General features: G+C 45.3%; 1 protein-coding gene across 1 annotated transcript in view; it reads right to left on the bottom strand.

Annotated features, from left to right (window-relative positions):
- Positions 1 to 24,324, bottom strand: part of ATP11B (ATPase phospholipid transporting 11B (putative)) — a 602,728-nt gene that overhangs the window by 465,774 nt on the left and 112,630 nt on the right. Inside the window, exon 2 of the mRNA XM_078665453.1 lies at positions 3,145 to 3,261. Coding sequence (XP_078521579.1) covers positions 3,145 to 3,261 — 117 coding nt within the window. The remainder of the gene's footprint in view (positions 1 to 3,144; positions 3,262 to 24,324) is intronic.

The following is a 24,324-nucleotide window of genomic DNA, read 5'->3' as shown; positions in this document are numbered from 1 at the left end:
AGTGGAAACTGCTTCCTGAACACGCCCCACTAGAGGACAGACTTCTACTTGACCAATGATCGATAAAACTATCTCCCTAACATATTGGAAAATTATGAGCAACTCCCCAGATTATATGGAGCCCATAAGGATGGCATGGGAATCAGACGTAGGGATTATGGAGGACAATGATTGGGCAGAAGCCATACAGAACCGCAGGGAAATCGCCATAAGGTCGAGGTTCAGACTGACCCAGCTTCAGATCCTACATAGAAAATCTGCCCCTAGGACATTGCAACATTGTAAGGATTGATGCAACTTGGACGGGTGAGCTAGGGGTTGTAGGGAGACTGGCACCTTCTTCCACATTCTATGGTCCTTCCCCAAAATCCAACAGTATTTGAGAGGTGCTGCCTGAGTGAAGACAACAGTAGTGGGCCTACAGGTTCTGGTTGACGCACAATAGCATATACTGGTAGTGACAGGAGAGATAGTTTAGCCGAAATATGGGAAAATATGGCTTAGGCTGGCTGACTGAGTGGCAAAGAGGAATATTGCATGAGCATGGGGAGCTGGTGAGGCTCCTAAAATTGGGGACTAGAAAAGAGACAGACTGGTGCCAATGGGCGGAGAGGACCAACAGAGTAGAGGCTTGGATACAATATAGGAGCTAACTCAAGGAAGGAAAAATTGGGAGGCAATGGGAGGTAGGTTGTAGTGCTGAGATATAGAGGGTAGAACTAGGTAGTCATAAGTAATGGCTGTATATTGCATTGTAATTGGTCTCAGTATGAGCTCTTCCAACCTCTACTCTACTTGTCATGTTTCATTCTATCTATATATTGTACTGCACAGTGTCTGAAGCAATTGTTTAATAAAAAGAAAGTTAAAAATAAAATGTTTTATATGGTTCACCTTAATGACAGGCTAAGGATACCTTACATACATTATAAACAAAAAGAAAGGCCTACAGTACACCCAAGAGGCTGACAGAATTGATAAAACGCACAATGTTGGGCTTGGGGAGCCCTGTCAATAATTTATAAAGTTTAAATCATTTTAAAATGCAGTACTCTTTGTAAGGAAGGTTAGTTCAATGAAAGTAACATTTTAAGACAAACTGACCAGCTAATTTCTGAGAACAACACACACAATTTTCAAAAACTTTGAGCTGGAGTTTGTGGCAGGTTGGAGTCAGTCACCTTAATCACCGGAGGCACAATATCTGCAGACATGAAGCCACAGACACTGTGCAGTGTCCTTTTCAGCTGCCACAGACTCACATCTCTTGCTCCGAAAGTACTGGCGACAGCAAGGCACTGTTGGAGTACTTATCTACAAGTGATCGGGAGTGAGGTGGTGTACTCATCACGATTAGAAAGCCTGGAATGTATGCCAGGTGACAGACCAAGTTCAAGGTCCACCTATGGGAGAGGTACTCAACTAACAGTGTTAGCGAACTGCACCAATTGGGAATCACAGGAACCTTTGAAGGTATAATGGAAGAACACGGAGTGCCACGTTGCAAGTTCAAGCTATATGGCCAACTAATCAGGGCCACCAGATTGACCTAGAAAAGGAGAGGTACTAAACCTGGTAACAGACTGCTGCATGATCTGTTGATGGTGGGTGAGGACAGGAAGTACAACAGTTACTGGCAACTGCAGCCATACCACTGACAGCATTCGAAAATACATGGGTGAAGAATCTGGCAAGGGACATAAAGGACTCTGAGTGGGACAAATGACAGTATATGTGGTCAGAGCCCATGAATAGTAAATATAAATTGATTTAAATAGATTCTCTACACCAATGCTAGCTAACCCTGGTAAAAATATACAGAATATTTGGCTCCTAAACAGACGTTATGTCTCAGATGCGCCTTACATATGGATGGTGTTGGTATGTCTGACGCGGACTCCTTTGGGGAGCAAAGTTTTCAAAACCATAAATGAAGCAATGAAGGGCAAATTGGTTCCCTCCCCGGAGGTGTCTCTACTGGGACTCGCCCTGCAATCAAGCAGGACAAAATAGAAAAGTAAATTTGCAGCCCGGGTGCTGCTGTTAGCGAAGGGCCGAGCAGCAAAAGGTTGTCCCTTTTCCATTCTCCTCCAAATTAGGTTCTTTGCCTTCAGACATAATTTAGAGTTCAACATGGAAATGGCATTTCTACAAGAACCAAATCTCAAGGGGTTTCGATGTCAACCCAACGAGTGTAGGAAGCAAATCTAGATAAGCTCACCCACAAGTTGGAAGATTTTCCCATGTGACTTTCAGGGATGCCACGATGATGTGGCTATAAGTAAATGGTGTCATTTTGAATTGGAATTAAAAGAGGGTGAAGCACTGAAGCAGATTTAGGTCAGGGCCACAGCCTCAAAAAGTTTGTTATTGCTGGAGTCAGTACTTCCCTCAATGGAGGGTGTTTACAGCGGCGCATGTCCTGTCTAAAAGATGCCCAGTGTCATTATCTTGTTAGCCAGCCTGAGATAAATGCTTTCACAAAGTGAATATGAAATAACGTATCAAGTGTCTGATGTCCAAAGAAAATGTGAAGGAAGACTGTAAAACTTTGTTTAAATAAATATAATTATACAGAACTCTACCAGCCAAACATATACAACAGGTAGGAGACTGATTCTTTGTGGGTCCGTCAACTCCCCAAAAGTTAAGCCTTTTTTAGCTAATTCCCATAAATTTGGATAGATTTACTTTCTTTCCCCATTTATCTTTATGATGGTGTTGACTTGGTTTTATTACTTGGAAGTTATGAATGTGAATGGTTGGCTAGTGGCAGTTTAGCTTTAAGAATATGATGTAGCTAAATAAAAGTAACATTTACTCTTTTTCTTGATGTTAAATACAAAGATAGTAAGCCATTATTACACAAATAACCTCAATAAATAAGTTTTTGTACAAGTGGATTTCAATGCTTTACTCACCTGTATACCTACTTACAGGATACAAAGCTGTGACAAACTAAGCCTTCTTTATTTCCGATGTTTCTATAATATTTTTGCCTTCTTAAGCCAGTTTTGGAGAGCTTGAAGTAAACTCATAATAATCAATAACAATATTTTCCTCTACTCTGCATGCATAACAGGATTTTATTCTTTTTCAAAGTGCAGAATACTATTGAGCCAAATAAGGCAATCTTGTTCATACCTTAGATGATATGATTCGGTTATCTGCAAATTTTTGAGGTGTGTAATGGCCATGCTGGGGAAACCGGTTAGCAACATAAATGGTTCTCGTTTCACTGGGATTCGGCGGGTCAAAACCCTAAAAAGAAAAAAAGAAACTATTACCAAGAGTAACCAAATACATGTGTGTCCTACAGTTTCTGATTCTTTGAATGATTAATCTTTAATCAGCGAATGTTAATATTAAGATTAGGTTAATAGCCAAGTAGCCAAGTGTATGCAAAAGTAAGCTGCTAATCTTTTGAAAGCCCCTCCCATTGAGACATAATTTGTAGGAACACAGGAGATACATTTTTCATTGGCATCTTTTAAATGTAACAAAAATAAGAAAACTAATACATTTTAGTCCATTGCTGAGAAAACAGAGAAATTAAATTTATTAAGAAAAATAATATTATAGCCAACGCAACATTTTTATTTTCTAAAACCATGGAAATAGAAATAAGTGAATTAGGCAAATACAAACAAATCTTTGAATTTTAGAAAGAGGTGGTTCAGGGTGAAAGCAAAGGAGCAGTGGAAGGTTTTCTGGTGGCAGAAGGTGAGTCGGGGGTAGTGGAAGATGTTCAGAGAATGTTCACTTATTACCTGCCTTTAGCTTGAGAACTGTAGAATAGGAGTTGTAGAGCAGCAGGTTGTTACTACACTATGCTAAGTTCTTCATACTTTGTAACCCTTTCTTAATAATTACACTTTTTTTTTTTTTGGACAAGATGTGGTATACCGCAAGTCAATGCATGGAACATGGGCATCTAACTTCATGATAATGTATGTTGGAAAATAAAGCTTCATTTTTGGAAAACATGCAAATACATAACAAAACATTATAGCAACATGTTATGTAGAAATGTCTGCCTGTTCTTGTGTTCATATAATTTCCTTATTGAAATGCAACCTAACAGCAATTATCTATGAATGTGCTTTCTAATATTATGACTCCATATTGTCTTGACTTTAATGAGTACTAGGGATTAAGAAGATATCTTGGACTAAGATGCCTCCAAAATGAGACCCTTGAGTCAATATTACTAAATCAAAAGGGCATGTTCTCTTTCTATGCCTAAAGTAGAGCTACTTAGATTTTTATTAGTGCCGGAGGGAAAGTAAACAGAGAAACCAAGGCAGATGTGTTATCAGCGACGCCATCAACTATTTCATTTATCATGTCACGAGTGATGTATTTTGTAAGGCCATAAGCTGTGCATGGTAGAAGCGCAAGTAATAGGTAGCTCAGTATACTGTAACTTAAGAATTAGGTGTTGAAATGCGATAAAAGCCAACTATAACGTCACTAACCTTTGGTTTTTTGGCAAATGTCACACACAAGTATCTTGTATATAGAAATGTATATTTTTATGCTTATTCATTTAAACTGGAAGAACTAGTAAACTAGGCAGACTTGTAAAGCCCTTCAATAAATATATATATATATATATATATATATATATATATATTTATTTTTTATTCTTATACTTTGCACACAGGGTTATGTGTTGAGAAAGGGGCAACCCCTCTAAAATGGTGGAGTAATATAAAAAGTTCCAAGTCTTTGTACAACGTTAACAAGGGCTGTACATTACTTTAAATTAGGAAACACCTCTGTAGGAAAAAACAATCAAAATAGTTTGGAAAATAGAGATAAAACAACTTTAAAAATGTGCTCAATCTGAGTATGTCAAAATTCTGTTGCGCATAATACGCAAGATATCAAAAAACAGTTGAAAGTAAGCTGGGGAAAAAATTATATATAGATATCTATATATCAACGTTTACACCTGTAGTACTATCCCACCATCGTACAGCTATGAAGGCAACAAAGAAGTACATTTCATTCAGCTACAAGGACATCAGATTTCTATTGTTCCAATGTTTGCTTGAGATAAGTGTGCCACCCAGGGACATACATTTTTCATTGCCTAGTCACCAGCCTCTGTTTTTCAAAGGAGTGTAACTTTTTTTTTTTTTTTTTACTTTATTTTTGCAATTTTTTGCGGTCACACAGATTTACATCAAAAAGGGCAGTACTGTTACACAGGCGAGGCACAGGCACATTACAATCAAGGCATGAAAGGCAAACGAAATAGTACATTTCTTACAAAACATATCAAGGTAGGCATAACAATCAAAGGAGGCAATTAAATTTCGTATCATAACGGTTCCCTATTTCTACATAGCGTAGATCCCAAGAGTCTCAACAATTCAAATGTATACGGTGAATTTTAATGGCAGTCTTTTCAGTTGGGTCTTGAGAGGTAGCATTGTGTGCGAAGGTGTATTAGTCGCTAATGAGGTCTCTCCCACCTCCCAACAACAAGCATACGGTATCATCTCGCATAGATTGAACATCGTTGTATCTATCTTGAGGGTCGGGTGTGATGTTGGGTGGGTGTCCCATCTACCGAGTTTGCATCATTCCGGGCAAGATATCCCCGCAATGGGGCCCAGATGTCGCATGGACGAGAAGCAATCGGTAATAGTTCCGAATATGTATTTAATTGATCCTGACAATATATTAGGTCATTCATCCAGTCTTTAAATTTAGGGGCTCTGCCTCTGCCCCAGCGACATGCCACCCTCCTTTTGGCCACCAGAAGGGCCAGTGCAACAAATCTGCGATATAACGCTTGTATGGGCTCCACATATCCCAGTATCGCCAGAATCGGGGAGGGATGTATTGTAGTGCGAGTCATCTCAGAAAGCGCAGTTATCACCTGAACCCAGTATTGGTTAATTGCGTCACACGCCCAGGCGAGATGTAAGAAGTCCGCCCCAGAGGCATGACATCTATCACAGTTGTCGGTTGCTCGCAGCTGAAATCTGCACATTCGGGCTGGGGTGTAATATAGTCGATGTATGAATTTATAGTGTATGATTCTATGTCTACTACTAGCTGAGATGCGTTCTGTGTGTTGAAGGGAGAATTCCCATTGTCTGTCCGTGAGGGGACTACCAAGCTCTTGGTCCCATCTTAGCCGAGCTGGTAGGGCCGCATAGTCTATCTGCGTGTGTACCGTCCTGTAAATTGTCGATACCAATCTACATGGAGCATCCAGTTGGAGCAGGGTCTGCAAGGGGGCCAATACCTCCGGTTCCTGTGGAAAGTCAGGTGTAAGTGCTTTCACACCTTGGCGGAGCCGGATATAAAAGAATACTTCAAGCGGATTGGGATGTATCCCTTCATACAATTGTTCCATGGTGCAGAATGTACCGTTGCGGTATAGGTCACCCCAGGTCGAGACCCGTATTTTGCGTAATAATTTGCAGAATCCCGGCTCCTGTAACAGGGGCATGTCCGGATGGTAGCTCAACGGCAATGACGGAGCATATAATAACGTCTGGCCCATTTTAGTCAGTAATCGGGCCCATACAGTGATCGTGCTTAGTACTGTCGTAGGCGTTTTGTCCCTGCCGGAGACCACCGCGTAAAGTGCACCATCTATAGGAATCGGGTGGGCTAACCAGTGTTCAGCGGCTAATTGAGGCATGTATCTGGGCTGGTGCACCCAAAAATAGGCATAGTGGGCTTGTGCTGCCTGATAATACAAATCAAAATCGGGGACCCCGAAGCCTCTTCGTGAATGGGGGCGTGTTAATGTGTCCCATTTGAGTCGAGGTGTTTTTCCCCCCCACACTAGTTTGATGAGTTCAGAGCGAAGCTGGCTAAAAAAGGATCTGCCCGGGTAAAACGGGATGTTCAAAAATAGGTACAATAATTGCGGGAGGATCACCATTTTTACCAGGGAGGTTCTGCCTGCCATTGATAAAGGCAAGGTAATCCAACGCGCCACATTATCCATTATTCGATTCATGGCAGTGCCATAATTGGCACGCATAAGTTCCTCCCTGTTCTGCTCTATGTGGATCCCTAGGTATTTAAAATCGCCCTCGCTCCAGGCAAGAGGGAAGTCCAGGTCAAACCACACAGTTGAGGGAGTAAGCGGTAAGATGCAGGACTTACCCCAATTAATTTGGACCCCCGACAGTCTACCGAAGCGCACGAATTCTCTGAGGATGGGGTTAAGATTCACGCAAGGATTTTGGACGTATAAAGTAATATCATCAGCATACAGTGAAATTAAGATTTGTCGTTGAAAGCATCTAAGCGCACTGTCTTTATGATGTTGTCGCAGTTTAGCGGCTAGGGGTTCCGTGGCGATCGCAAAAAGGAGAGGGGAAAGGGGGCATCCCTGTCTAGTCCCCCTCGTGATTGGGAATGCGGCAGACAGTTTACCATTAAAAAGGACTGTGGCCATAGGGCGTTCATATAAGAGTTGAATCCAGGCGATGAAGATTGCCGGGAATCCCATTCTCTCCAAAACTCGGAACACATAATCCCATTCCAGGGAGTCAAACGCCTTGGTGGCGTCAAGAAAGACGGCCGCCATAGGCAGGTCTTCATGCACCGAGTTGAGGACAGAAAAGAAGGTGCGCAGATTGTGGGAGGTGGCCCTGCCAGGGACAAATCCAGACTGATCTGGGAGTATCAAATTGGGGAGTAGAAGGCTGATGCGATTAGCAACAAGCTTGGCTAGCACCTTAACATCGCAATTTAGTAAGGACAGGGGCCGGTATGAGTCACACATATGCGGTGGCTTGCCTGGCTTAAGGAGAGAGATAATAAGGGCAGTTCTCATCGAGGGTGGTAGGTGGCCCACCTCTAGGGCATCCTCATATACCTCCCGGAGTATAGGAGCCATAAAATCGATGTAGGTTTTGTAAAATTCTATCGGGATGCCGTCCAAACCCGTGGCTTTCCCTGACTGCATTCCCATAATTGCGTCCCGCACCTCATCCAGCTCAAACGGCGCGCTAAGGAAGGCTCTTTGGGCGTCACTAAGCCAGCCTAATGACACGTCTGCTAGATAGTCCTGTAATTGCAGTTCTCCCATTCTAGAGGTGGTATACAGCGTGCTGTAGTGAGAAACAAAGGAATTGAGGATTTGTGTCATGTCCCGGATTATCACACCATCTGGACCTTCTATTTCAAGTATGACGTTGGGCGCACGCATCAGTTTGATTGTGGAGGCAAGAGCTTTCCCAGGACGGTCACCCTCACCATAGCGGCGAGCAGTCCAGTACTTGCCCCGGAATTTAGATTCTCTTGCCGCCTCGGCCGTATATTCAGAGATCTTGTCTCGGATCGTTCGTAGCATAGAGTCTGTTGGGGTAGTAGCCAACGCCGTTTCCAACTCTTGAAGCTCCCTTTCAAGAGTTCGTATGCGGGAGGTAATGTCTTTTAACAACCCTGACCCTTTAGCGATGCAGATCCCCCTTAACGTTACTTTAAATGCGTCCCAAATAGTCTCAACATCCTTAACAGAGTCTTTATTCCTCCTAAAAAAATCTAGGCATTCGTCCCAAAGTTCTTCCTGAAACGTGGCGTCTAGTAGCAGCGACGGGCGCATTCGCCAAGCAGTAGAAGGGGGGCCTAGGTCCGCTGAGCGCAGTGTGATTTTCACAGGGGAATGATCCGAGTATGTCCTCGGGAGGTGTTGTGCATGATGAAGGGACGTGTAGAGTTGGGATGTCAAGAATATATAATCCAGTCTGGCCCACAAGCGCGCCTGCGCGGTGAAGTGGGTGCCTTCCCTCATATTTCCATGGAGTCGTCGCCAGGCGTCTACTAAGCTAAAATCAGTAACTACCGCGCGCAGTTCCGCCCGCGCCTTGGTATAGTGGTGTGGGGAAGGGTGAGACCTGTCCAATGTGGGGTCTAGTGTCGCATTAAAGTCCCCCCCCCCCAGATGAGTTGGTGTGATCCCGTCTCCACAATTGCTGCCCATAGCTCCGTAAAGAATCTCGGGTCGTTTATGTTAGGCCCGTAGCAGCACACCAGGGTGACTGCCATGTGTCCCAGTCTGCCCCATAGCAGACACTAGCGTCCCTGAGTGTCTACTTTGGAGCCAGCCATGACAAATGGTGTGTTCCGCTTAACCAGAATCGCCGCCCCCCTAGCATACGTAGAGTAGGAGGAAAATACAGCATGCATTGCCCATCTACTGGCAAAAGTGTGAGTGGTGGACCTGCTAAAATGCGTTTCCTGCAGAAAAGCTATGTGTATTGAATGCCTATCTAAGTACGATATTAATTGCCGTCGCTTCCTAGGATCTCCGAGCCCTCTAACATTCCAAGTTAAAACATTGAGGTCGGTGTCACCCATCAGTAATGCGCAGCAGCATCCCAAATGTCCTCACCTTTGACATGTCTCGCCCAGATGTAACCAAGGAGGCCTTGAAATGTACACCAGCGTTCATAAATAGTCTGTGTCCTGTGTGTGCAACCTGTACTGCATGCCCTAAGTCTCGTATACAACAAGGTAAACTAGCCAAATCACCAGTTAGTGATATTGCATTCTGTATCACAATCATCAGTAGAACAAACCATGTTAACCAAACAATCCCATCCCCCTCCCCCCCAATGTGCAGAAACCACAGTGATATGGTGCTAACAAGTGGCCAAGCATGAAGGATATACAGTGCATTGTATTCCACTGAAGTACGTACGGCGCAACCCCATGTCTCCGTTGAGATGCGTGAGATCCCGAACATAACGGGCAGCAGCAGTATAATAAGGTTAGCATATAGATACATATTATAGCAGCCGGAAAGCACCCATCGTTGTCCGGTCAGATAGCAGAGGGAATTAAATAGCGAGACCTTACGTGTAGAGCAATACATGAATAAAGCACCGTAGACAATATATGGCAAAGCAGAAACTGACCAGAACCTGCAGCAAAAGTAGCCAAGCATAAATATCACAGTAGAGAGGTTTCCACAAAAAAAGCAGAAAACCGTCAACAGTCCAACGCGCTACAACGGTAGCGCCCCCACCCCCCACCGGAGCAATCCCAACTTGCCAGTAACCCCCTCCCTCCCTCCACCCTTAACAAGACCTAAACTCCCCAACATTTGCATCAGTTGCAGTGAATACAATGGGGTACACCCTTCAGGGTGCAGTCTAGTAGCGCACTTAGCCTCCCCCCACTCCTTGGCCCTGTTACCGATACCCATACCAGTCATGGTTCAGGTAGTGGGGGGGGGGTGCCTGGAATACGTTACCACCATCGTCCAGTGCTCATCTGGATAGCAGTTGTAGTATGCGGCTAAACAGTAGAGTGGGTCTCATTCAGCCTCGTTGCAGCGTCAAACCAATAGAGCAGGGAACACGTAGTCGATGCATAATGTCATTCATCTTCGTTAGCTGAGTGAAAGTCTTCTTGCCTGTCTTCTCCATGTCGTCTATTTTCCGCGCGTTCCCGTTTAAGTTGTTTCACAAAATCCTCGACCTGTTGCGGATTAGTAAAGAAGTGTTGCTTCGCTTGGTGCGTCACCCTCAATTTGGCAGGATATAGGAGTGCATAGTCAATTTGAAGGTTCCTCAGCTTCTTCTTGACTTCCAAGAATTTTCGCCGTTGTTCCTGCACCACAGGTGTAAAATCCGGATAGATGGAAAAGTTGACTCCGTCACAGGAAAGCGTGTGATGGGTGCGGGCTGCCCTTAACGCAGCATCTCGATCACGATAATTTAGGAGGCGGGCTATGATGGGTCGTGGGGGGGCTCCGGCAGAAGGCCTCGGCGCTAGTGACCGGTGCGCCCGTTCGACAATAAATTGTTTGGAGAACGCCTCAGGGCCAATCGCAGCAGTCAGTATCTTCTCAACATAGTCTTCCATGCGCCCCGTGTTGGTCGATTCCGGCACCCCTACCACGCGTATATTATTGCGACGGCTTCTGGCTTCCAACTCTTCGTTCTTCGCGGCTATGATCCTGAGCACATTGTCCATTCTCGCGATCTGGGTCGTGTGTGTAGCCGTGGTGTCATCATTGTCTGATATGCGTTGTTCCGTGGCTGTGATACGCTCTTCGTGCACATCCACTTTATGCACTATTGCGTCCATTCTAGATGACATCCTGTCTACCTTATCAACAATGGTAGCGAACCCTTGTCGCATCTCTTGCATCATCTGTTGGAAGTCCGAGGTGCCAGGGTGGGTCTCAGTGTCCGCCGGAGTAGGGGCCTGGGAACTGCCCGGCTCTTGTGTGTTCCGCAATCCCTTTTTATTCGTAGACGAGTCAAACGACAATTTGGGCTGCCTGTTGTCTGGCTTACCCATATTGAGAGGTGGGCAAGGCTTGTCGCAGTCGGGAAGGTGTGGTACCTGTGGCAGACAAGAGGCAGCCGTAGTCACCAATGCTCGCCAAACACAGCACCAATCGTGCGCTCCCTGGGCAATACAGAATCTCGACTGTGCAGCGTCAGTGATGTAGCTCCGGTCTCAGTCTAAAAGCCTGGGAGTGCTCGTGACCATAAGGGTGAAAGCGTATCCCCGGCCGCCACTCCAGTGCCAAGTATCACCAAGCAGTGCCACAAGCAGCTAGTCAACCGAGGGCAGACCTGCCATCAGCAGACGTCTCGGCCAATGCACGCAAGCGGAGGAGGAAGTAGAAGGAGAAGCAGCCGGGTACTGCACAGCGTCTCGTATGGAAAGACAGGATATAGTGCACCAACGTCGCATCCACAGTGAAGTTGCTTGCTAGCCAGTACTTGTAGCGCTGGGAAGGTTGATCCGCGTGTATAACGACGTCTGCAAGGCTGGTGGGGCTGCAGATGGTCACACAGTCGCTTGCCGTCTCGGTTCCCGCGCTGTACTTCCTGAGTGCAGACCTGAGGTTGGGCACAGGGGAAGGCGGTCACGGCCAGCGGTACCGTAATGGTGCCCCCAAACCAACAGCTCCGTATGCGTAGTCAGCCCTCAACGGTTCAGGTACGAGGGGTACAGCCGGTTCGAGCGCTCCTCTAACCACAGCCTCCCGCCACCTCAGCACGAAATGGCCGCCTCCCTTCTCGGCCGCCCGCAGACAGTCAAGTCGGTGTGTCCGCCGCAGCAGTTGCAGCGGAGATCCCAGCAGCCGTCTCTCAGTAATCAGCGCCGGATTTTGCACAGTGCGCTCCCGGCGTGCGGTTCGGGTCACTCACCGCAATCGCCACTGTGGGGGCTTCGCCTGGGTTTGCAACGCCGGGCCCACTTGCCTCGTGTCACGCAGCGGCCTCGCGTAGCTCAGCAGGCCAGCCTCTCCCTCCGGTTGCTGCGAGCTCCACGTCGGGCAGATCTTTCAGCGGACGTTTCTCCGGCCAGGAAATCACTGGAGTGCTGTTTCTTTCACCGAGGTCTGGGCTGGACACCCTCTCTCATTCAGCGCTGTATCGACGATTAGAGATGGTGAAAAGGTAGGATAAACGTCGGATAGTCATTCCAGGCTGCAGGAGCCTCACATCGGTGCGGCCATTCTGCAAGTGCGCCCTCTAGCGCCCCCAAGGAGTGTAACTTTTACTAAAAAAAATTAAAAAAAGTAATAAAAGAAATACATGTCTCAAAAGTACAACTATTCCTGAACTCATATAAAGCTTAACTGCACTTATGTTTAAAAAAATAAATAAATAAATAAAACAATTGTGTGAGATCGCCTGGCAGATATTCCTGCATGTCCAAACGTGCCTGGGAGATCAAAGGTTGCGCTTTTCCCAAACTACAGCTTTTAATACAGTAATTTTCTATACAATAAAATATGATTTTATTTGCATCATTCATTCTACTTGGCAAAAGTCATTGAGTTCATGGCCACACAATTGATTAATATCAGGGAAATTTTCCCTAAATAAGATGTAGCATATCATAGTCCGTAGCTTGCTCGTACGCAACTGGTTTTATGTTATATGCAGCAATGTGTGCAGTACCCATGTAGTGTGAGCACGCAAGCACGGACCCTGGATATGCATGAACAGGAGGAGAGCTGTAAAACAAAATAGTTTTTGAAGAGGTGTTTCACCAGGTGGAGGGGCAGTGTCCCTTAACTGGGTTCTGTTTGCCAAAGATAGAGGTGAGAACATCTCAAAATCTTGTGACCACTTACCTGATGAGAAAATGGGGGTAACTACTCCTTCATTTATAGAATTTCAGAGCATTAACCCCACCCAGCAATGCTGGTCTTATTTAAATCGATGTTATGTATGCCTTTGCATTGCTAATAAACAAGCTTAAGCCAGATGGCCAAACTCTAGGTCCTGGTCAGTAATCAAGACTGAATTCAACACGATTCGGCCAAGTGTACCACAAGGTGCAGAGAAGTGTGTTTCGGTGGTGCACTTTTATTCTGTGTGCAGTGACCAAATGTGTATCTACATCCCATATCATAATTTGAATGATAGATAACAGAACCAACTAATATTGGGACATAACTCATACTGCGAGTAATTATCTATGTAAATATAAATTCTTCTCCTAGGTCAAAAAGACCAGAACGGGTTAAGCCAAAGAGGCATGATGAAGGCTACTGCCAGGATGGGAGGGAAGAGCTAAACCCAGCCCCACTTGCACTTGAGTAGTCCATGTCCTGTTCCCTCACAAAGGGCTGCATACAGCCTGTAGTTAGTCTGGAGCCAGGAAGGCAGGGTAACCGTGCACTTTAAAGGCATGCCTCTAGGAGCTCCCACCCACTTCAAAGTCACAACTGGGTATAAAAACTGGAACTCAGACACCACCATTTCGTACATTTTTGGACCTGTAGATACTCTGAAAAGAAGGCTATAAGGACTGCCACTCTGATACTTCTGGACTGCTGCCATTAAGGAACTGCTGGCCCTGTTGTGCTGACTAGCTGCTCTCCTGCCTGTGTGAGAAGGACTGGCCTGCATCTCTTGAACGTAGAACCCAGAATGACTCCAGGGGCTAGTTTGCTGGCCTTCTGAACTGAAGCCTCAGGGACACAACAGGTTTCCAACAACATGGCATCATCACCTGGACTGTGCCATCTGTGAGTCTACCCTGCCAAGTGGGGCCACTCCAGTCAAGGACTCTTGGAAGGGGGCTTAAGGTGCTCTGCCAGCCTCTGTGGATCAAGTGGAACCCATGCATCTCCTCTGCGGAGAGGCGCAAACCAGACCAGTACCGACGCATCTCTGCTTCCGCGTGGAATGGACCCATCGAAAAGGTCCACATTGCCACAGCTGTCCATCAGAACTACCAGTATGCGGCGCAGGCCTTGCATCCCTAGTCAGCACAGCCTCAATGACGCCGGACTCCACATCGCAGTACTTTGGAACCAAAGAATCGTCCTGACTGCATGACCTCAATGCCACAATGCAACCACAATTGACAGGATCCTTGAAGACGACACAGGGCCTCGTATCGAAGGCTCGCCGCATCTCAGAACGGACGCATCTGCAGCCAGGAACATCCCAATGCTCCGCAAACCAGGAATTAAAGGTACTTTGTTCAGCTGGCCTAACTGGGTCCCTTTATTCAGCCTGCGCTCCATCGCGGTCAGTCTGAACTTGTGACTTTGTGTTGGTCCAGCGTGACCAGATATCCACAGTTAGCGCTTTGTGACGCTATTTTCACAGAAATCTTTAAACTTCAATATCTCCGGTACTACTTGGTGTGGGATCCTTTGTGTGAGCCTGTTTTACTGTTGGAAGTGTTGCACAAATATCTTAAACACTGCCTCTAATTTAAGCCTGTCTGCTCTGTGACAAGATACCAGAGGGTTGCTCAACTAATTTAGGGTGGGCTTGTACCTCCCCCTGAAAAGGATTGTGGTTGCTGCTTGACCAGTGCCCACACCCCAACCAACCCAATTTCTCATAAGGGAGTTGGACGTTTCTACCAGTTGACATCCTAGTAATATGAGAAGTAAAAATTCCTTGTGCACATCTACGGCCCGTTTTTAGTGGCACCTAGCCCAAAGCCCTGCAGCAATGATTACATCAACAGAGGAGAAAAGCATGCTTTTCAAGCCTGAGACATACGTGATGTCAACATTCAAGAACAAATCAAGGTGGAAGCCAACAAGATCCGGAGCTTGAGAAACAGAGCAGTGCACCCCTCTCCTGAGACTGGTTGAGGAGAGTCTATAACGCACTCTAACCATCCAGGATGAGATGGCAGAGACTCCCAGGTGTCAAGCAGAGGCAAACAGCAGAGTCTAGTCCAGGTCCAGTTGCTACTGGTCAGCTTTGTACTTCCAGGAAAGCCCTCTTGCAGCTTGTTGTCTCCCTGTAACTACACCTGAAGTCAGCTGACTGAACCTTGGAGTCATCTTCCTTGTCCTGTTTACAGGAGGGAGCATGTCCAGTTCTTCAGGGCTCCTCATTTCACAGACAGCAGTGGCAGTCCTCTTCCGATCTTCAGCAAGTCCGGAAAGTATTCTGAAGAGGGCGCCTGGGGATGCCATATTCATGCCTTGCACTAGCTAGTGGGTGGGGTGACTCCTAGCGCCTGCCTAATCAATGGGGTAAAAGTTCCTATGGGTAACCATGCCCATTTTTGCAGCAGATCCAGTTTGCCAAACTGCAAACAGGTCAAAAATGCCAGGTGTTAGGGCATTTTCAATATGGTGAAAGCTTTCAGCTAAACTCATCTCTGGCTTTAAGGGCCTGGGATGTGTGTGTGGAGGGAGTGTACTATGGTAACCCTAGTGTCCTCCCACATCGACCACTAAAATGCTGAGGTAGGCACTGCACCTACAATAAACACAGACAGAAGTCTGGCAGGACAAAAGAGCAGCGTCATTCAGCAACCAGAGATGAAATTCACAAGAAAGGTCTTAACATCCTGTTCTCTCCCTTGCATGTGTACCCCAAGTGTTACATGTGGTTCAACAGACCTGTCAAGCAGTGTCAAATACAATGCCCGCAATCACCACCCTGCACATTCTGTGGAGTTCAGGTGAGTCAGCTATGTCAATTCAGGGAGCCTATTGTTGAATCCTAGGAGGTATTCCATACCTATTCAAGAGAGCTGGCAAAGGATTATGCTAATTATTCCTCTGACAGTTCAGGCAGGTAAAGCATATCTTTCTAAAAGTTATTTTTCCTTAATATTTATCAAAATCCGACTTCATCATTGAATTGCATTTTTAATACCCCTAATAAATAGAGGTTTCATTATGTTTCTAGTTGGTCCAATTCCTGAAATACAGTATTTGTATTTTAATCTGTACTCTGATATTTCACAACGGAAAAACTGGGCCTGCCGCAATGAAAATAGCATTCGGGGCCTTTTCATTGGGGAACATGGTAATAAGAATTTTCTACATGTTCCACTTTTAAATACCATGCACCCTACTTTGTGGGCTAAAAGACCCATACAGGTGTGACTTACTATAATTTAAAAGAGGTTTTTAACGGTTAAGAAGGGTTCAGATCATACTGCAGATTTAAACAGCAGTAGTCCGGCTACAATGGTAAGACTGAAGCCATGTTTTCCTTGCTACACCAACGGACAGCACAGTAAGTGCTATAGTCCAGTCCACAGGTGACATTTAACTTCCAGGTCTTGGGCGCACTTTTCACACCATATACTAGAGACTTACAGGCACGTTAAATATATCAATTAGGTAGATCAATACAATCATTTTTTTAATGGGAAGCACAGGCACTTTACTACTGGTTAGATAGGGTTAACCCCTTCGATGCGGATGACAAAGCCAGCTCGCCATGGGCGTTACCTGCGCTACGCGGATGAAGAGCTGGCTTTGTCACAAACCGCGCATTTTTGAAATTCCAGCGCACAGCGGGAAAACGCGGTAGCGGTTAAGGTGCACAGAGTTCTAAAGCCAGGAAACATAAATAGGGTCCAACAAAGGAGAATAATCAGGGGTGATCATGCTGAAAAGACAGACATCACAGAAAATTTCAATTCAAGACCTCTACTCGCATGATAAATTAGCTGTTATTTTATAGTTTTATGTCTCGAAATGCTTTGGGTTCTTACAGATGTGACTTATCACATTATGTTGTATCATCAAATATACCCAGCTTGTTTACAAATACTACATGTTCACCATAAGTAATTGAATTGGGGACTCTGCATGATACCCAATACTTGCAGAGGATGTTTAGTTATGTTGTTTTAATAGTCTGGCACCAGCCATTAAACAAAGTCATCATCTCGTTTTAGGTTTGGTCGAGCCACATTTCCCTATCAGAGTATAAACCATTGGGCAATGGGCCAGCTCGCTTCTGCAATTTTCAGACATGCCCTGTGAGTGATGACACTGCACCTGATCTCATGTGTACAACTGCATACAAAAAGTGCGCAACAGTGGCAAGACTGGTGGACCAAAACTTTACCAATGCTTTTCCTTTCTTTAATCTTTTCAGATATCCTTGTGTGTTTAAACTATGCCCGCAGGAGACAATATTTCAAAGCCCACAGTAAGTTTCTTTGTTCCATTAGGAATCACATTTTCCTGTGCCCTACAAAAAAAAGAGGTCCTATACCACTTTTAAGTACAACTACATGCTAGGAGGTGCCGGTACTGTTGTATTAAGGTTATATAAGAAAAAAACAAATGTTATTGCAAGCATATGGCAGCCACGTTTAGACACTGGTTTCCAAAATGCAGGCCTTTAGGGCTTCGGCTGCAGGATAGGGTCTGTATTTTTGGGCTAGGAGTAGTTTCCAGGGCTAGATATGTCAGCATTTAAGAACACTACACATCTAGAGTTAAGGGACAGACTCCACAGATCTTTCCAAGATTCCTTTAAATACTGTTAAAGGTGACATAGCCTACGGCTGTGATTAAAACAGCCTTGCAAGACACACTAGAATCAAATATTGATCTCCCTTAAGGTGCTGGGAACAGGCTCAAAATGCAACCCACACAGACAAATGTAATGAAGACTGCTCCACTCCCCCAGCACTCCCTCAGACTCGAGCATAAACAAGTAGCTGGCATTCACATCTTTGTTTCCATAAGCCAGCTGGCAGTCAAGGCTCATGCGCTGAAAATTAAAACTGCAACCGAGACAAAATTGATAAGTGTTTTACAAGTAGCAGCTCAAAGTCTAGGCCAAAATTTATTTTTTAAAAAGGAGATTGAATGCAGCAAAGTAAACAAGTAAATGTTCTGGCTTGACAAAAGCAAACTTGATCAGGCTGGCACAAAATCATTCCCCTATGCTTTCAGACTGTACAGGATGTGCACGGTCTGGTCTTTAATCAAGTCACGCTTGCTCCAATGAACTCTGCAGCACGCTACATAAAACATTAAGGTCCATGAGAAGAAACAGAACCAGCTGCAAGGCACTGTCTATTGTAAAGATGAATCACGAAAGCAGGCAAAACAAACAAACCCACTAAGTCACTACAATTACTTCAAAAAGTATATGTGTGATAGTGCTCGAATAGCCTCAGCCAACTAAGCATCGTTAAAGGCACTAGATCTAGATCAGGCAAGCCGGCGCAGTAGCTATGTTTTATTCATTTGTTACATGCTTATGCCTGAAGTTAAAAAATAAAGTGTGCCTGTCTGAACAAGGCAGCCTTACACTTACAGTAAATATTCTAAACCAAAAATAACTATTCCTAAAATGTTTTTGATAGAACACTACCCACGATTCATAACAGGCAGGTACACCTAAGAGTCATAAAAAATACATTTTTAGTTGTAATGCATAGCACAGTAAAATAGGACTTGTTAGACCTGGCACCATTGGCGTGGGTCTCCCTTCCATTTTGTGCTGTTGCCTCTTATGTTTCTGCTGGTATTAATTGCTTGTGGGCACTGTGCCACTGCTGTTCAGTGCCACAGTGCAAGTGCTCCCGATGATAGATTGATGTATGGATTAGTGACTCCATGATGGCCTGATTGGTTTACTCGTCAGACCCTACCTACTACAGTGCACTGCGTGTTCCCAGGGCTTGTAACTCCAATGCTGCTGATGGGCTTGCAGCACTGATTGTGCCACCCACCGGAGCAGCTTGTAAAGTGTGTCTCAGGTCTGCCATTGCAGAGCCTGTGTGCAGTCTGGTACTGCGATGTTGACTGGGCAAGTGCATCCACTTGCCAGTCTCTAAACCTTCCCTTTTATACATATTAGTCACCCCTATGGTATGCCCAAGGGCAGGGTGCATTGTAGGTAAAAGGTAGGACATGCCCTGATGTGTGTGGCATGTCCTAATAGTGAATTACAACCATTTTTGTTTTTCACTGTTGCAAGTCTACCTGTTCCCCATAGGCCAGAATGGGCAGTTTGATTATAACAACTTATAATCCTAAATGACTCTGGGAACTAGGTAGAAATTCGAGCTTAGTATGCCTGAACTCCGAATGAAAAAATACATCTTTTAGTGAAGTTGGTTTTAACATTCTGTGTTTGAAAATACAACTTTTGGAAAGTAGGTATTTTCTTGCCTAACTATCCAAGCATGCCTCTGCTAGGTTGTGTATTCCTTGTCTGGAGTTTGAGTGACAAGGGCTGGGGGATTCCAGGAGACAGGGTGAGTCAGCACAGAGCTGAATAGAGAGATCTGCATGCAGATGGGAGGGAGGAGTTGCACCTGGGACCTCAATAGGACTGTGCTTTCCCTCCACAATGCTGGCTCCACCTCCTGTGGTGCATCTGATGTCCCTGGCCTGCACTGTCAAAGGAAGAGAAGGAGTCCTTAAACCAAAGTGCTCCAGGACTGACCAGAACTGGTTTGGACTAAGAAAAGGCCTCTGCCTTCAGAGAACAAAAGGGAAAATTAGTATAAATATTGGGACCCAGACCCAAGAACTTTAGATCACTTCTGGGAATCAAGACAAAACTTTGCTGAGGAGAAGAACCAGGAAGCTGAAGGAGGAGACTTCCCGTGAGCTGTGTGTTTGGGGGTTGGCCTACAGTGGTTGCTTCATTGCCAAAGAGAGGAGAAAAGGACTGAGTGTGCTTTCTATCAGCCACCCACAGAGACATATAGATACTTGCAAATCCGTCACGCACTCCAGACAGTGTAGCCAAAGAGGGAGGTGCTCCTAGGGTCCTCCCCATTGGAGGATCGGTTCCTTGACAAACGTATATGCCTAAAAAAGTAATATCCCTCACGTACCATGAATTGAAAAAAAATTCACCCGACACCCTAGTTAAGTTACGAGAGCAGTGGGACAGATCTAAAAAAGGATGGAGGACGATGAATGGTTGGAGGCATTGGGATCTCCTGAGAAGTCGATATTAGAGTCAGGTTTCACCTCGAACAATTAGAAATCCTATACAACAGCTACTTTGCATGCACCCCCATGGCAAAGATGGGTAGGGCGGCAACCCCACTATGTTGCCGAAGTTGTAACCAAGAGGGAACGTTTTACCACATGATTTGGAGGTGCCCTGCCATCCAGCAATATTGGAACTATGTGGTAGCATGCCTCAATGAGGTGCTCCGAGGCAATATGGTGGCATCTGTTTAAGTGGTGCCTACTAAGAGTGTCCATGTTGGGAAGAAGAGGTGGCCTAACGGCTATGGCGGTCAACCTCGAATCTGGGGAACCAGGTTCAAGTCTCAGCAATGATGCTGAACATACTTTGATTCTGGGCAAATCACTTAATCTCCCCGTGCCTAATAAACATGAATGTGTCCTCATGTAACGCAACTGGTGCTATGCAAAGCCCTCTGATATCCGATACCATCGGGTCAAGTTCGCGCTACTCTGTAAAAATCTGTACTCTGTAAAAATAAATTACTGAAGTGGATTGACTCACTCTCTCACTCACTCTTCCATGCCCTACGCAGTTGTGGTAGTAAGCAAAATATGAATGAAAGCTGAAAAGACCAATGGATAAAGGGGACTGACCCCAAGAAGTGAAGAGGAGTGTCACTGAGTAGCATAGAAGAGTATAGAGTGTAGTGGCCCAGAGTGTAGTGACCCAGCGTGTAGTGGTGTAGAGTGGCGTGGAGCAGAGTAGGGTTAAGTTATGCAGGGTAGAGTGTCAGAGTGCAGGGTTGCAGAATGGTGCAGGGTTGCAGAGTGGTGCAAAGTGCAGTGACAGAGTGCATTGGTGTAGAGTGACGTAGAGTGCAGTGGCATAGAGTAGAATATTGTATAGTGGCATGAAGTGCAGTGGGGCAAAGTAGTTGGAGTAGGTGCAGTGGCGCAGGATGCACTGGTTTGGAGTAAAGTGGTGTAGAGTGTATTGGCCTAGAGAGTAGTGGTTTAGAGTACAGTGGCATAGCGTAGACTGCAGTGGCATAGAGTGGAGTAGGGTGGCGCAGAGTGCAGTGGCATAGAGTGGAGTAAGGTGGCGCAGAGTGCAGTGGCATAGAGTGGAGTAGGGTACAGTAGATTGTTTCAGAGTGGAGCGGGGCAGGTAAGAGTACAGTGGTGCCGGATGGAGCACAGTGGCATAGAATAAAGTGGTGTAGAGGCACAGCATTGAATGCAGCGGCGCAGAGTACAGTGCAGTGTGGCACAGAGTGCAATCACATAGATTAGATTGTTTCAGAGTAAATAGAGTGAAGTGGTGCACGGTAGAGTGGCGCACGGTAGAGTGGCGCACGGTAGAGTGGAGCACGGTAGAGTGGCGCACGGTAGAGTGAAGTGGTATAGAGCAGTAGCGTAGAGTGCACTGGCTTAGAGTGGGGGTGTGTGGACTGGTGTAGAGTGCAATGGCCAAGAGTGCAGAGGTGCATAGTAAAGTAGGGTAGAGTTCACTGGTACAGAGTTGCATAGAGTGCAATGTCAGAGTGCAGTGGTGAACAGTAAATTAGAGTGGCATAGGTTGCAGAAGTGAGGCACACAGTGGGGTAGAGTGGGGCAGAGTGCAGTGCTGTAGAGTGGCGTGGGGTGTGGTAGAGTGGCGTGAGGAAGAGTGGCGCAGAGTTGAGTGGCGCAGAGTGGCGTAGAGTAGAGTGGCGTAGAGTAGTGCAGAGTAATGTGACGTAGAGTACAATGGTGGAGAGTAGAGTGGCATAGAGTGCAGTGGCACACAGTGTATTGGTCTTGAGTAGGGTAGAATGCAGTAGTGTAGAGTGGTGTGGAGTTGCGCAGAGTGCAAAGAGTGGTGTAGAGTGCACTGGCAGAGTAGATTGATTCAAAGTAGAGTACAGTGGTGTAGAGTGCAGTAGTATAGATCAGATTGTTGTAGAGTGCAGTGGGGTATAGTGGCATAAAGTAGAGCAGCAGAATGTGTGGTGTAACAGAGTATACCATTGTAGAGTGCAGTGGTGTACAGTAGAGTGGCATGAAGTACAGTGGCGTAGAGTGCAGTTCTGCAGAGTAGAGTGATGTAGAGAGCAGTGGCGTAGAGTACAGTGGTGCAGAGTGGAATAGAGTGGCAGGGTGCAGTGACGCAGAGGAGAATAGAGTGGCGTAAAGTACAGTGGTGCAGAGTAGAATAGAGTGGTAGAGTGCAGTGACGCAGAGGAGAATAGAGCGACGTAGAGTATAGTGGCATATAGTGATTTGGTGCAGGGTAGATTGATGTTGAGTGTATTGGTTTTGAGTAAGGTGGTGTAGAGAGCATTGGCATAGAATTCAGTGGCAGAGTGCAGTGTTGCAGAGTGGTGCAGGGTGGCATAGAGTACAGTGGTGCAGAGTGCAGTGGCGTAGAGAGCAGTGGTGCAGTAGTGTGGGGTAGAGTGTATTGGCGTGGAGTGGTGCAGAGAAGTGTGCATGATAGTGTGGAGTGGTGCATAGTAATGTGGGGTAGAGTTCATTGGCGTACAGTGGAGTGGTGCATAGAAGAATGCATGCTGCAGTGTGGAGTGGTGCAGAGTAGAGTACAGTAGCATGGAGTAGTGCAGAGTACAGTGGAGTGTGGTAATGCGGAGTATTAATGGTATGGTAGCATACTGCCATTACACATCTTCAATTGAAATGACCATTACATTTGCACTCATACAGTTTTACTGATAAATGTATACAGTGAACAAACGATAATGTGTGGAAATGTATTCACCCAATGTATTGATTTGATCGTCAGCACAGTTCATTTACAGACAATTACATTTTGTTGTGTGCTAGAAAAGAAATACCATCTGTACAGCCTTCCTCTAGCAGGCCCCCACTAGCTGGCTTGACTGTCACATAAATCCTCTAATTTGAAGTCAGAGAAAGAAAAATAAACTCCAATCTCCCTGGAAGACACAGCCTGCCAATTTGACCTCTGTTTTTGAATGCACAGCTAATATGACAAGATAAGAAGATTTGAAGGCCTGTTAACAGCAAGCAAGTTTGTGGAAAATACATCAAACAAGTGGGAAGAACTTGAGCTGGACAGCCTAAAACAAATATAGCTAGTAAACAGAAAGCCAGAAAATGTCAGTTACAAACCGCAAAGGCAATGGTAAGCAACAGGTGTAACGCATTCCTAGGTCAACTTTCTGAATGTCCCCAAGTTGTCTTTAGTAAACCGACGGCTGTGCGGTCTGGTAGGCTGCGCCCTAAACAGGCCTACAGTTAGAAGAGGGCCGTGTCCTGCAAACCACTATTGCCCATACTTCAAGAGCTACTTTAACCCCCTCACTGTGGGCGAAGGGAGAGAATATATGGACATGGTGTGCATCTCCTCTAGGTCAAGTGAATGTTGCGACTGTTATTCAACCCTTTACTGGTCCTCATTTATTATTTGGGATTTTGTTTTTTCTTCGGCATGTAACCTTCTTTTCCCTTTCGCTTCTCTCTCCACCACAAAGGAACAAGCTATTTGAGACTGTCAAATCAGGACTACATTTTTCAGGTCAAGTCCAACGGTACACTTGTTGCGATTTATTTTAGTCACTCTTGGTAAACAAGCCTTATAAAAGATGTTTGTATATTTGCACTCCCATTGAACATGTTGGAACTCTGTTCAGCTGGTCAGTGGTATGGTTAGGCTCTTTGAAAAATTCATCTCACCATGCCTGGACTACAATTCTCTTTCTTCCCCTTTAACTCCACAACCCTAAGCACATTAACAAAGCTGGGGGTCAAATATTTAGGTCAAATCTAGATCGGCCATACACAAACTCTCCACTGCACATTTATGAAATCACAATATGCAGTTTGTCAGGCTCAGCAGATTGCAACACAAAGGTAAAAAAAAACTTTATTTTATATTGATCCAAGAAATATATGTCTCGCTGCAAACACCAACATGTACAATGTTCGCTAGAAACAGAAGTTATGATATTATCAAGGTTGACCTGGCAGGGAATGCCAAAAGTGGAGGGCTTGCTAACATTTATTGGCAAAATGTAAATCTTTCTATTAGTCCTGATTTGCAAATACCCTGTCATGGGCAGAATATCTGATTTTCAAAGTTTAATTTTAGCCCACACACAAGGATTATTCTACCATAATATGCTTCCTGGATTCGAAAGTAACTTCCTAAATAAATTAGCAGATTG

Source organism: Lissotriton helveticus, chromosome 11, assembly GCF_964261635.1.
Source record: "Lissotriton helveticus chromosome 11, aLisHel1.1, whole genome shotgun sequence".
In the NCBI taxonomy this organism is placed as follows: domain Eukaryota; kingdom Metazoa; phylum Chordata; class Amphibia; order Caudata; family Salamandridae; genus Lissotriton; species Lissotriton helveticus.
This window is presented reverse-complemented; position numbering and strand designations above follow the sequence as displayed.